At 39.6% G+C, this 14,714-nt stretch overlaps 1 protein-coding gene and 1 non-coding gene across 6 annotated transcripts in view; both read left to right on the top strand.

The window, feature by feature from the left end:
- GANC (glucosidase alpha, neutral C) overlaps positions 1-14,714 on the top strand; it is a 75,472-nt gene that overhangs the window by 6,846 nt on the left and 53,912 nt on the right. For 4 of the 5 annotated variants that reach the window (XM_043554161.1, XM_043554160.1, XM_043554158.1 and 1 more), the window contains exons 4-5: positions 6,860-6,987; positions 11,511-11,693. In XM_043554161.1, coding sequence (XP_043410096.1) covers positions 11,611-11,693 — 83 coding nt within the window. In that variant the 5' untranslated portion in view covers positions 6,860-6,987; positions 11,511-11,610. Of the gene's footprint in view, positions 1-1,681; positions 4,601-6,859; positions 6,988-11,510; positions 11,694-14,714 lie in introns of those variants that run through there. The other variant, XM_043554162.1, reaches the window with a different exon arrangement.
- On the top strand, positions 13,728-13,924 carry LOC122469904. The gene has a single exon (XR_006293782.1). It is a non-coding gene; the product is annotated as a U2 spliceosomal RNA (small nuclear RNA).

Genomic DNA, 14,714 nt, shown 5'->3' with positions numbered 1-14,714 from the left:
ATTGGGCTTTTGGGGCTCAGTCGATTGAGGATCCAACTTTGGCTCAGGTCATGATCTCACGGTTTGTAAGTTTGAGCCCCACATCAGGTTCTGTCATGGTAGAGCCCATTTAGGATCCTCTACACCGCCCCCCCCCTTTCCCTGTCCCTCCCCCACTTGTACTATCTCAAAAATAAACATTTTTTAAAAAGAAATATTGGGGCTGCATAGAGAATCTGCATGCTCTGATCTCAAGCAAATACATGTATATGTTTAGGAGGTCACCCTGAAATTCTGGGCTGAATTCCAATTTAATGTTTTCCTTGTCACTTGGAGTTGAGATGACGAATAGGGACTTAAGGTTTCGTGTCCTCTGTCAGTCTAATATGGGCAACAAAGATCCAGACAGTAATCTCCAAAGTTGTCTGAACCTTGTATCCAGCTTGCTGTATAGTCAAGCAGCCTGCTTTAGAGGTCGTTTCTGGGATAAGATGGGCGTTTCATGGGAGATATCACGTTAGGATATGGTATGGGTGTGGTCTGGAGATTTAAAACAAGCTGCACATATCTACCTATTCAGAATGATAGCTTTTTACTTCAAGTTCACAGAAACAGAGCCCAGAGTCTAAGAGATCATATTCAGCTCACAGCTGCAGTTCTCAGATTTCACTGATGAAGCAGATTCTTAGTGTCGGCCTGCTCCCACACCCTTAAAACTCTTAAAGCAGTAACTTTGTTGTCAAGGTCTACTGTTAATTTTTGAAATCCTTCTTCTCAATCTTCTTCCCCCAATCTACCCCTTAATAAGCAACCAGAAAACAGAACCGAGCTTCATTCAGCATTTTCTTAGCTTGGACTGCCATAACAAAATACCATAAACTGGGGTTCTTAGACAACAGATATTTCTTTGCCAGAGTTCTAGAGTCTGGGAAATCCAAGATCAAGGTGTCTGTGGGCATCCTCTTCCTGGCTTATAGACTACCACCTTCTTATTGCATTTTCACATAGCAGAGAGAGAGCTAATTCTCTGGTTTCTTCTTGTAAGGACACTAATCCCATCATAACCCCACTCTCATGACCTTATCTAAACCTGTTTACCTCCCAGAGGCCCCATCTCCACATACCATCATATTGAGAGTTAGTGCTTCAAAATATGAATTGGACATGGAGGAATACACAATTCAGTTCATAGCAAACATGATGTTCCTGAAACAGTAATATTACAGAACAAGCTGAAGTGTTTCCCTGTGTGTTGTCTCTAGGTCAAGACATCTAGGATTTGAAGAAAAGGCAGTTGTAGTTTAAAACGCATGAGTTCTCTCACATAGGGCCCCAGTATAGTATCTTTCTCAGTATTCCTGAGAACAAAATAATCAGGTAGATATTTGATAAAAAGGCTTCCAGAAGAAAATCTTAAAGGAAGGTTAACGGTAAAATGTTGACTGCTTTTTTGGAGCTGTTTTTTTCTGTTACCGATTTTTTACCTTCAGTGAAAATTTGACCTAGATTGAGAAACAGAAGATTTAGTCTTGTGACTTCAGAGCAGAGAAATGTATTCTGTCCTCCAAGTCTAGCTAAAAAGCACTGCTAGCAAGGCTAACCTGGAATAGACCTATGCCTTTGACCTACTTTATATTGCCAATTTTTATGCTTTCTTATGACATAGATGACTTTTTGGCAACATGTTTACTTTTCTTTACAGCCTGTTTACAAGTTTTCACTAGAGACTACACTTCTAGCAGCATCTCCAAGGATGCAGGCATATCTCTGAGCACCTCCATGAAGTTACCCCTTGCCTTTGCATCTAAGCCGGATGAAAATGGGATTTCACCCAGCCAGCCACATCCTCAGCAGATGAGGAAGAACTACAACTTGTTAGCCAGTACTGTTTCTGCAGAAGTGGCCGTGAACAGGCAGCTAATTTGGGAATAATAAACCAACTGGCTGCAACAGTGGAAGGAGCAGTTAGTGTCATACAGCACTTTAATGAACTCTTAGACAATCCTCTGGATGCTGGAGGTCTTTTTTATTTTTATTTTTTTTCAGAGAAAGAGAGGAGTGGGGCTCACCTGAAGTGGGGTTCGAGCTTACCCGATGTGGTACTCGCTCTCACGAACCGTGAGATCATGACCTGAGCCGAAGTCAGATGCTTAACAACTGAGCCACCCCAGGACCCTGAATTCTGGGAGGTCTTGATCAACAACTGGGAGAGGTTGTTGTTCACTCTCGTAGGCCTTTTAGATTAACTGTTCTTTAGAGTATAGAGAAGACACCTGGTACCAGAGGAGAGGCAAGATCTATATCCATCAAGAAGTTGATGGAGTCATAATTTCCATTCCTAATACCCACTGCCATTTAAATATGTGTTCTATGGCAACATGTTTAGTTTCCTTTACTAGCAGGTTTTGCTGTTCTGTTAACTCAGGAACAATCTCTACTAGTTGTGATTCCCAGTTGTGGGTAAATAACAGGTTTTGTTTTAATATAATTGTGATCAGTCCACTACTTGAGTACAAAGACAGGGCTATTCCTAGCACCATAGTTTTTACAACCTGGTGGTATTTTTATCCATGTGGCCAAACAAAACAAAACAAAACAAAAACAACTACATAAAACTAGACTTATGGATGACAGACTAGCAGGTTTTGTTTTTACTAAGCATAGAATAAATAGGAAAAGAGGATTTGTACTCTTTCTCAGACTATGAGAAGGGAGTCTCTGAATAAAGGTTTATGAAAAACCAAATAGAAGCTTGTAGTGCTAAAAGGAACCTCTAAATGTACTCCTTTCTCTGAGGATTTATCTCATGTTCTCTGTGTAGGTGGACATTTGCACATCTTAAATACTTTTAAGGAGCAAAATCCATGCTGTCTCATTATTTAAAATGCTTAATTATATATTTCTTCACCTATTTTGCAGTAATCCATCTTGCTGCAATTTGAGTGTAACTTACTGTATTCTGAGTATTAACACGCACTCCTAGTTTAAGCAATCTAGCTTCTGTAAGTTAACATACTTTTTCATCGTCATTTCCAATCCTAATAGGAAGAAGAGATTCAATAATTATTTGTGTATTACTTTTTCACCAATGTCCAAGCAGAAGAAGAAGAGGAATGTATACAAATTCTTAATGTATTAGATAGAAGAACATAACATTCATGTCCCCACTTTTTGACACAGCAAGGTTTTGGTGGGAGAACTGAAAAATAACTGGCAATTGAGAAACCCAGAGAAGTGGTTTTTAAACTGTCAACCACAGAGCCCAGGTTTCCATGGAGTTGTCTCAAAGTTCAGTTCAGGGAGGGGCTCAAAGGCAGGGGCACTGAGTCTCCCCACTGTCTTTAACCCAAGTAGCTTTATTTATTGCACTAATGAAAATCTGCTATTAAAAAAAATTGTTTAAGTCAATAAAAACAGCATGAGCCAGATCATAGAAGCAAAGCATACTAATGTCTAAGGAGATTATATGCCTGGACCATGAGAGCTATGTTAGTAATAGTAGGAGGTTTGAATGAATCTGAATACCTTGAAAAGGATTACCTATTGGAAAAAACCACTTGCTTAATTGAGCTAAAATGAAAACAAAATGGAGCTTTGACTCTGATTCGTATGTTTGGTTGTATAAGGTCATTAGAATAAAAGCAGGGTTATTATCTGCCTCCTCATATAATTAGGATTCTTTCTGAGCTGCAGCCTCAAGAACAGAACATACAGACCAGTCTTTGGTTTAAAAAAAAAAATTGTTTTTAAAGACAGTTATTTCACTATAACTGGGAAGATCTCTGAGTGCATAAACTAGGTGCAATTTGTTCATCATATGTAGGCAACCTGTGTGCCCTCTGCTTAAGATGTGCTTGCTCATTCTGCCTACCCAGAGACCAGCTAATCTCTGAAGGTCCTGCTCCCCCAGAGACAGCCCAGAACCCCTTTCCTTACAGTCATCACTAATATTCTCTCTCCTTGTTCTCCCACAGCACTGTCCTTGTCCTTCCATCTCAGCACCTATAAAATGCTTTATGTTTACTATGTATTTTATCTGTAAATTGCAGTCTTCCTCTAAGAGTTTAGTCATCTTTTTCACAGCACATCACAATATTAGATGCCAAATAAATGTTAAATTTGAGAGAACAATGGAAATCTATGTCTCGCTTCAGAGACAATACATAATCTAACAGAATTTCAGCTTTATTTGTATTTGGACACATTTTTAAATCTTAGAATTCTGATGGCACACTTGAAGTAATTAAATTTACAAAAGAATGTTAAACATACAATGAATAATTACAGTATGATTGAGGCAGGGGAAGGGCAATGTTGGTCAAAGAGTATAAACTTCCAGCTAAACAAAATGAGTAAGATCTAAGGATTCTATTGTACAGCATAGTGACTATAACTGATAATACTCTGTTATATACTTGAATGTTGCTAAGAGAGTAGATCTTAAATGTTCTCATCACAAAAAGGAAATGGTAATTATGTGATATGATGCAGTTGTTAGCTAATGCTATGGTGGTAATCATTTTGCAATATGTAAGTATCAAATCAATATGATGTACACCTTAAATTTGTACATTATGCCAATTTTATTTCAATAAAGCTAGAAAAAATAATTACACTGCTACTCTACTATAATTCTACTTTATTTTTTAAAATTTTTTATGACATTCATTTTTGAGCAACAAAGAGCACACGAGCAGGGAGGGGCAGAGAGAGAGGGAGACATAGAATCCGAAGCAGGCTCCAGGCTCCAAGCTGTCAGCACAGAGCCCAACATGGGGCTCAGACTCATGGACCGTGAGATCATGACCTGAGCTGAAGTCAGACGATCAACTGACTGAGCCACCCAGGCACCCCTACTATAACCCTACTTTAAGAATTATCTGTAAAAGGAGCCAGAGCCACTGCACTATTTACGTGGTCACTCTTTTAAGTGTCGGGTCACTACGTAAGTGCCCTGACTACTTTTCTACATTCCCAAAGAGGCAAAGTTCCAATAATATCATTATTTTAATGCTGTGATACTCTCCCTGCTTCCTATTTTACTTGTACCACATTGACCCGGTTCTACACTATGTCACACAGCCTGCCCTCCTTAGCCTTTGATTTAACAGATGTTACAGTAACAGTACATGGACCCAGTTGTAACCAGAATCTGGCATCACATGAAGGATTTAATGAAGGATTTGCTATCAACCACTGAGGCATGGCACAGCAATTGAAAACTCTCAAAATATTTCTCTGATCAAGTTTTTGAGAAAGATTGTGGCTCTGTGTTGGAGTTGCTTGCTCTCACTCAGGATTCCAAATAATATGATCTGGGGAAAGAGGAGGGGCTTCACCTAACATTGGCAGTTGATACTTTATGCTTTGGGGAACTTTATTTGGCGGGGACTGTTGGTAAAGTGAATGATAAGTGCTATTTTTGTAAGATAAGCATGCAGGTTTGGAAGCTTGGGCACATTTGACCCATTTTAAAAACTGCCATTTAGAGTAAATCAAAGGAGAACAATAGGTTAGAAAAGCAAATTCTCAGGCATAGCCCTAGACTCATACCTTAAGAATCAGTAGAGTAAAAGAATGTTCTGTAGGACAGGTGCCCATTGAAATTTCTAAGGAATCACAGAAGGCATTGGAAATGGGCAGGTCCATTAAAATTCCCAAAGACTCCAGAATGCCTATGAGAAGAAAACTTGTCATAACAAAAACTAAGATACTACTTGGCCTTTTCCACCATTCTCAAGTAAAGTGGATTTTTAAACTACATAACTAAATGGGAAACAGAAGCCCATGAGATCCTAGAAGTTTTTTTTATTAAAGATCAATGTCTGTTTCTAACGGACTTCTAAATTATAATAAAGATGACTTCATATTAAAAAATACATATTTCTCTGATCTACATGCTTCATTTTGTAACCTAAATCTGGCCATTTCTATTTTCTTGGGGTTTGTTGTTGTTTTGTGTTTTATTTCTCAAATATTGTAGTCTAAATAATTCTGTGTTGCTTCCATGTCACACTATAGGCAAAATTTTACTTAAGTTCCCCTGCCTCTTAAGAAAGCTGAGAACATCCCAACCTCTAGAGAAAATTCCCCAGGCCCTATTCCCAGGTGTACAGGAAGTGCCTTGATTAAAATCAAGCAGCAAGCCTCAGGCATCTATCCTAAGGAACCCGAATGACCATTATTTTATTCTCTATTCCTTTCCATTCTGTGGTTGGTTATCCTTCATCTTTTATTCAGCTGGAATCCAGTTACCCTAGTTTTAGTACCAAACCCTTACTCTAAGACACCTGCAGTTTATCATAGATAAAGTGGCCGCATGTCCCAGTTTTCCAAAAACAGTTTCAGCTCATGCCTATCATTCAGTATAATTATTAATAGGGATCTCTCATTTTTAAAGGTCCTGGTCTGGACAATTATAGGTTTGCCTTGCCATAGAACACATAGAATGAAGGGCACCTGGGTGGCTCAGTCAGTTAAGCATCCAACTTCAGCTCAGGTCACGGTTTCGTGAGTTCGAGCCCCATGACGGGCTCTGTGCTGACAGCTCTGAGCCTGAAACCTGCTTTGGATTCTGTGTCTCAGTCTCTCTCTGCCCCTCCCCCACTTGTGCTCTTTCTCTCTCTGTCTCTCAAAAATAAATAAGTGTAAAAAAAAATTTTTTTAAGAACACATATAATGTGTTTCTTGCTGTACCACAAGTATAGCCAAACAAGTAAATACAAAGATTGGGGAGCTATTTCCTTCATGATTCCCATTGTCTCCAGTTTACTTGGCCTATAATAATTCAAACATAGTTTCTAATTATTGTAATTTGACTCGAGAACTGGCCATCACTGGTGTAATAACCTGTTAAAACTAATCTCGTGTCTGTTCCAAGGTTCCTCTTCTGGCTGAAGTTTATGGTATAGAGGGAAATATTTTCAGGCTTAAAATCAATGAAGAAACTCCCCTGAAACCCAGGTATGAAGTTCCTGATGTTGTCACAAGCAAGCCACGCACCGTAAGGTAAGCCAAGGAACAAGAGATCTTGGATACACCCTCAGTATGGTCTTTTATTATACCTTGAGTAGCAGATTTTGCATGTTCCTCCTGTTTTTTCTATTCGAAGCTATAATCATTTGCAGAGTCAGTTTTCAGTTATTTGGGGATACATTTATGCTTTTTATATATTGTCCATTCTCCACCATTTGATTTATCAGCACTTATTCATGAGCAGAAGCAGAGCTTTTGAGCCCTGCTGTCCTTCTTGCAAAGGAAATGATTCATCAACCAGACTTTGGGAACAAGTAGAATTTGAGAACAAGTAGGAGAGCTATTTAATTTACTCAGATTAGCAGCAGGGCTCCAGAGATCTAATGTACTAGCCAAACTCCCGTGCTTACCACAATTTATACAATTAGGCTCACTTTTAATTAAGGGTAGTCTCAGAAATGTAACATGTCAAAGATAAATTAATCATCAGTGTCTAAGTGAAACAAAAACTTTGGAGATCAAAAAGCATTTTTCCTACATCTGCAGTATCTTCCTCAGTTCTCAATACTCTTTCCAGTGATATTTCACTGGTTCTGCCTGCTGATTCCTGTTATTTTTTCATATTATTTCACTAAAGGAATATAAGTTTATGCCAAATGCTTTAATTTTCACTATATCATTATCATAGTTTTATGTAGATTACTTTTTCCATAAAAATTTAATCAAGTCAGTAGATTATAAGGAGAAAAGTACTTCAGTGATAGTAGAATCATCATAAATTCAAAATAGGTCTAGTCATTCAGCTGCTCCTATATGCCAAGAACTTAGAAAACTGGAATTAAAAAGAGACTGTTTTGGGGGCGCTTGGGTGACTCAGTCGGGTAAGCATCCGACTTCGGCTCAGATCACGATCTCACGGGTTCATGAGTTCGAGCCCTGTGTCAGGTTCTGCTGAGCGCTCAGAGCTGGGAACCTTCTTCGGATTCTGTGTCTCATTCTCTCTTTGCCCCTCTCCACTTGCGCTCTGTCTCTCTCTCTCAAAAATTTAAAAAAAAATTTTTTTTTAAAAAGACTGTTCTCAAGGCTTTTTAGGTTGGTGCACATGCATGCGTGCGCACGCGCGCGCGTGTGTGTGTGTGTGTGTGTGTGTGTGCTTGGTTACAGTATATTATTTTTTACTATCCTGGAGGATTCACTTTACTGGTAGATCCTTTTAACATTTTTACATCTGTGTTAAGTAAAATTCGTCTGTAGTTTTCTTTTTCTGTGTTATTGCCATGTTTTGGGGTCAGGATGATAACTAGCTTTGTGTGATAAATATGTTGTATTAGTTCTGCTTCCATTCCAACCTCTTTCTAGAGGGCCTTTGGCTACTGCAGTAACAAGAAAGTTAAAAAATACATTCCTCCACTTCCCATACTCTCATGTAACTAGTTTCTGGTATAATTCAGGTTCTACCAGTCAGATGCACTTACAGGTATCTTGATTTTAGAACTGAGCTTCCAATTTTGCTGGCATGGATTTGGCAGCTATAGAATGTCTCTAGAGGCACACTAGTTAGGGTAGTAGTTTATTCATCTCTGGAGCTAATATGGCATGATCTTGGAGCCCAGCAGTTGCCACAGTGACTTCTGATTATCCAACTTCCTGATTCTAGCTGCAATAGTAGTTCAATTCACCATGCAGTAGTATTCTAGGGATCATTACCGGCTGCCCAACCTATTACCTCAGTGCTTCCAATGATGTCATAAGCTCCCAATTCCCCCATCTTAAGTTACTTATTTTCCATTTAAAATAGCCAGAATTTTTTCTTTGCTTTTTTAATGTTTATTTTTGAGAGAGAGAGAGAGAGACAGAGCATGAGCAGGGGAGGGGCAGAGAGAGAGGAGACACAGAATCCTTAGCAGGCTCCAGGCTCTGAGCTGCCAGCACAGCTGGACTCAAACCCACAATCCACAAGATCACGACCTGAGATGAAGTCAGACATTTAACCGACTGACCCACCCAGGCGCCCCCAGAATTTTTTCCTTATTGTACAGTTGAATCTTGGTTGATATAGCCTTTGGTATCAGAAGTAAGTATAGGCAACAGACCCTCTAGGATGGGAATATGAGATTGGTTAGCTGCTTTGGCCGGATTTGAAAGCAGCGAGGACTTGGTTATCATTAGAGGATAAGATACTAGTGTTATGGGCTCAATTGTGTCCCCCCCCAAAAAAAAAAAACTCATATGTTGAAGCCACAACCCCCTGTGCCTCAGAAAATGACTATATTTAGAGGTAGAACCTTTGAAGAGGTAACTAGTTAAAATGGGGTTGTTAGGGTGGACCGTAATACAATATGAATAGTGTTCCATAAGGAGAGGAGATTAGGTCACAAGTTGACACAGACAGAGGGATGACTATGTAAGGATACAGCAAGAAGATGGCCATCTGAGAGCTAAGGAGAGAGGTCTCAGAAGAAACCAAACTTGCTGACACTTTGATCTTGGACTTCTAGCCACCAAAATTGTGAGAAAATAAACTTCTGTACTTTAAGCCACCCAATGGGGTATTTGTTGTGGCAGACCCAGCAAACTACACAACTGGTAATAAACCACAGCATTCCATGGCAAACTTACTTAAATCACTACCTGTGATCAACAGAATTCCACCAAGCCTTCTATTCCAGCAGAAGCAGCTCCTTTTCCTCTAACAAAGCTGATCCTACCTTGCTTGGACACCCTGTGTTGACCTCACCTAAGATATATTGTCCAAGAGGATGACAGTGCTCATTGTGCCTCACCCCTACCACCCTTCACTGCCTTCCTTTAAGCTCACTACCATAGCCTAACATGGCTAGGGAGCTAATTACAGTCAAACACTACACCTAAGGAATTATAAGATTTTATATAGGCAAAAACCTAGGAAATACGGATAGAAATGCATTCTGAGGGATTCCTAGACTAAAGAAAGGAACATAATTTTAGGACCACATTAAATTTATTGACATGGGTACCAAAGAATCTAAATTTGATATGCTAGCTTGGACAGCTGGGAGTGGGTCTAATTATTTGCTTGGTTGGTTAATTATAATCTGTACTCAGCTATGGACTCTGCTGAATGAAGCTGAGATACCAGCTTAGCCTTGGCACAGAGTAGAAAAGATGATCCATAGACTTAGGGAGATAAAGATGTTGAAGTGGATATGTCATATGCAACAGCACAACTAGCCCCTAATTTTGCTCTCCAAGAGGTTCCAAAGAGACTCCTTTCACTGAGAAATAACTTGATGAAGGAACACTTGGAAAGCATTGTAGTGAGTGAATGTCTTTTATGAGCTAAAAATAATGGTGGAAAATGATGCCATCAAAATGGGCTCCCTGATTTCAGTGGAGATGGTGAGACTCCAGGTGCATAATGAAAGTAGCAGCATTTAGTTATTAGTGACAAGGTGAACATGTTTCCATAATGCACAGCAGGGCATGTATGGTACCCAAAATGTTTAACTCTCAGGGCAGTGAACAATGTATCAAAGGGTCCACTGGACTGAAATAGATGCATTAAAGTCCTATTTGATGGAACAATCAAAAGAATTCCATTTTGCTATTTATTTATTTAGAGTGAAAGGGAGTACAAGTGGGGAAGGGGCAGACAGAGGGAGAGACAGAACCCCAAGCAGGCTCTGCACTGCCAGCATAGAGCCTGACACAGGGCTCGAACCCACGAACCATGAGATCATGACCTGAGCCAAGATCAAGAGTCAGATGCTCAACTGACCGAGCCACCCAAGAGCCCCTGCATTTGGGTGTGATAAACAGTGATATACAACTCTCATACTACTCCAGACAGTTAACAAAACCCAAGTATCTTGCCTAGAAATCCAGGGAGAAGGACTTCGCAAGAATATAATAACATAAAATATCCCTCCTCACCTTCCCTAAGGAGGCATGTGACCATTTACCAGAGTGACTGTGCACCAGAGAAAGAAATATCTAGACCTCTGAAGGATTTTAAGTGACTGTCTCTGGGCTTACATGATTTCTGGGGATCCAGAATATCCTAACAGTCTAGCTCTCAAATCAGAGCTGATGGGAGTCAGGAGAGATTGCATCTCACCGTGGACCCACCGGGTCAATAACCCAATCTATGTTATTTCCTTAGTTTTTGAGTATTTGGTTGAAATGAGAAAGAAAAGCAGTATTTAGATTCTGTGCACCAAAGTGTTCCTAGACTGTCCAGCCCAAGGAAATGATGATGATAGCTAACATATTATTATTTGCCAGGCACTGCCAAGTACTTAAGTACTTTGCATGCATCATCCCACTCAGTTCTCCCCAAAAGCTCTATTTGTTCTTGCTTTTATTATTTCTACTTTACAGATGAGGGAACTAAGAACTGGATAGACTGACTAACTTATCCAAAGTTATACTCCAAGTGCATGATAGAGGTATATTCAGTCTAGGCTTTCTGACACCAAACCCCTATGTCCCATGAATATGGATTTGCACATTAATTTGAATTGAGAATCACACTGAGCTATGTAAACCTATTTCTCTCTTCTTGCTTTGTTTTCTAGGCTGATTTCATCCTCAGGGGATGCAGGTAGTCTGGTATTGGCTGATGGAAAAGGAGATCTGAAGTGTCATATCACAGCAAACCCATTCAAGGTAGATTTAATGTCTGAAGAAGAGGTTGTGATGAGCATAAACTCCCTGGGCCACTTGTACTTTGAGCACCTGCAAGTTCCTCTCAAGAAAAGGTATTTTTGCACATTACTTGGCATACGAACATAAGAGGGGTGCTTGGGTGGCTCAGTCAGGAGAGCATCTGACTCTTGACTTTGGATCAGGTCATGATCCCAGAGGCATGAGATCAAGCCCCATGTCAGGCTTCATAGTCAGCATGGAGTCTGCTTACGATTCTCTCTCCCCACCATCCTGTCCTCTTTCTCTTTAAAACAAAGCAAAACAATGTCAGAAAACTTGATCATGATTATCACTTGCCTAAATAGTTGATATATCACCATGAAAACTTAGTTCACCTTATTTGCTGAAATATTATTTTGAGAAATTTCATCTTTTCACCCATGCAAATAAATGCAGGCTTGATGACAAGAATGATTCGCAGACTTTTGCAACTTAACCCTCCTAACACATCCCATGCATTTAACTGATGGCATTGTCTACTCTTAAAAAGCACTCTCTGTTGAGAACTGATAAATGTTAATGTGAACTGATATGTCTTCAGAACTTCATTTTAGGGGGTATAGCTCAGGGGTAGAGCATTTGACTGCAGAACTTCATTGTATCCCCTTAAAATAACTTCAATTAACTTACACTTGAATAATTTCCAAGAATTATAAGGAAACAGTCACTCGATCAAAGCTGTTTGTATGAGGGTCACATGAACTGGGAGGTAGTCATAGGGGAAGATTCTTCCATTTTTTTTTTTTACCAATATTGTTTTTAAATTCTCCAGTCTGTAGCTCTTTCTACTTTTATCCTAATAGTTAACATCTTAAATGTTCTGTAGAAAGCATTGAACATTCATTATTGCCACACAGTGGTTTTTATATTTAAAAACCTTATTTTCTAAAAACAAACAAACAATATAAATCTTATTTTTTTTAATTTTTTTACATTTATTTATTTTTGAGAAACAGAGTGAGACAAAGCGTGAGCAGGGGAGGGGCAGAGAGAGAAGGAGACACAGAATCTGAAGTGGGCTCCAGGCTCTGAGCAAGCGGTCAGCACAGAGCCTGATGCGGGGCTCAAACCCACGAACTGTGAGATCATGACCTGAGCTGAAGTCGGATGCTCAACCGACTGAGCCACCCAGGTGCCCCAAATCTTGTTTTCTTATTACAGAGATAGTTTCTGTTCATTATAGGAAAAATAGAAAATATTGAAAAGAAAAATTTAAATACCCATAATTCTGCCGCTTGTTAGTACCTTATGAATATTCAATTATTTTTTTTAACTGAAAAATACTAATAGCATAACAAATACCTGTAAACCCAGTCCCCAGGTTATTTATATTTAAAATATTTTTTCTTTTAATAAACTCCCATTATTTGTGTTTTAGAGGTGATAACCTAAGTTGGGCCTTAATCTTTTTAGAATAAGCATATGCTACAAAGGAGTATATAGTGAAAAATATCCTCACCATTTGTCCTTGAGCTACCTAGTTCTATCTTTGAAAGTAATCAGTGTTTCCAGTTTTTTATGTATCCTTCCAGAGATAATTTATGTCCATCCAGTAAGATATATATATTCTTTGTTTTATCCTTCCTTGACACATATGATACCACCTTTATACATTATTCTGCACTTTGCTGTTTCTTCTTTACCAATTTGATAGTTCCTAATTTCTTTAAAGCAGGTATATAGTTTCAATTGCATACTTACACAATGATTCATTTAGTAAATTTCCTCTTGGTGGACTTTAAAATTATTTCTAATCTTGTTTTACAGCTACTCACTTCATGGATAACTTTATATATGTATCATTTTGCATACATGCAAGGATATACATAGACGAGTCGTAGAAGTAAAATTGCTGATCAAATGGTTTGTGAATTTGTAATTTTGACTCGTGCTGCCAGATCACCTCCTATAGAAGTTGTGAACTAGTTTGTATTTCCACCATTTACATTTGTGTTAGGAAAATCAGATTATCCACCTGGAAAAAGCCTTGCAACATTAGGAAAAATGAATTCCAGATGAAAAAAATCACAGAGTAGGAACATCTTGAGCTTACCTCCTCCCACACACACATCCAAATCTACAACTACATCACTTCTCGGCCTTTTGGCTAAGATCAAGTGTAGCAGCTGTCCTTAACAGTTTAATATCTGCTACACCCTCAATGTGAGGACAATACAGTATATTAAATGGATTTTTTGGAACTAGGAGATGGAATAGGAGCTTGCTCCATCCACTTCACGCATTGACCTGGTATTGGAGTACCTTAAGGAACAGTGCGCCTACCCCTTGGGTGGGGAGTAAAGATTGTACAAAAACAATTCTACAACTACGTGTAGAAAATGATCTCTGAGAATGAACTAAAGACTAACAACAGAACATACAACTAAGGATATAAAGAAAAAGACACATTAAGGTGCCAGGTAGGAGGAGCAGAGACATGGTTTATTTAGTCAGGTTCCACATCCCCAGTGCGGCAACCCACAAGTGGGAGGGATATTACAACCAGAGAGACCTGCCCTGAGGAAGAAGAGGCCTGAGTCCCACATGAATCTCCATATGCCAGGGGACCTGCACCAGGAAGACAAGCTCCCCTAACGTCTGGCTTTGAAAACCAACAGGGCATATGTCCAAGAGAGTCAGAGGGCAGTAGGAAACTGACACACTGCTCTTTGATGGCATGTGCAGAGTCACACCTGCTCTGAGTGCCAACACAGAGGCAACCATGTGAAAAATCCCTGGGTTACATGTGAAGGAAATTCACTAATTTTAGGGGATGTGCCAGAATGGCAGGTATCTGTGGGAATGTCCTCCAGGGACAGATGCACTGGTGGGTACCATTTTTCTTACTCCTTCTACCTAGTTGGCCCAGCATTAGTGGATATCAGTTCTGGCACTCTTTACTATGCTAGTGCCACTCACCCCACCCCAGTGCTCCCCTGAAGACTTGTCCCACCCAAGCCACCTCCCAGCCTAAAGACCTTCTCAAGTGTTTCTGCACCCTGGCATTCCTGGCAGGTGCTTTAGCTCACATTAGAGCTCCTGCCAAGAAGCCTCCAACCCCAGCACTTGCAGTA

Source organism: Prionailurus bengalensis, chromosome B3 (assembly GCF_016509475.1).
Source record: "Prionailurus bengalensis isolate Pbe53 chromosome B3, Fcat_Pben_1.1_paternal_pri, whole genome shotgun sequence".
Taxonomy (NCBI): domain Eukaryota; kingdom Metazoa; phylum Chordata; class Mammalia; order Carnivora; family Felidae; genus Prionailurus; species Prionailurus bengalensis.
Note: the sequence above shows the minus strand (reverse complement) of the source record. Positions and strands in the feature narration are given on the sequence as shown.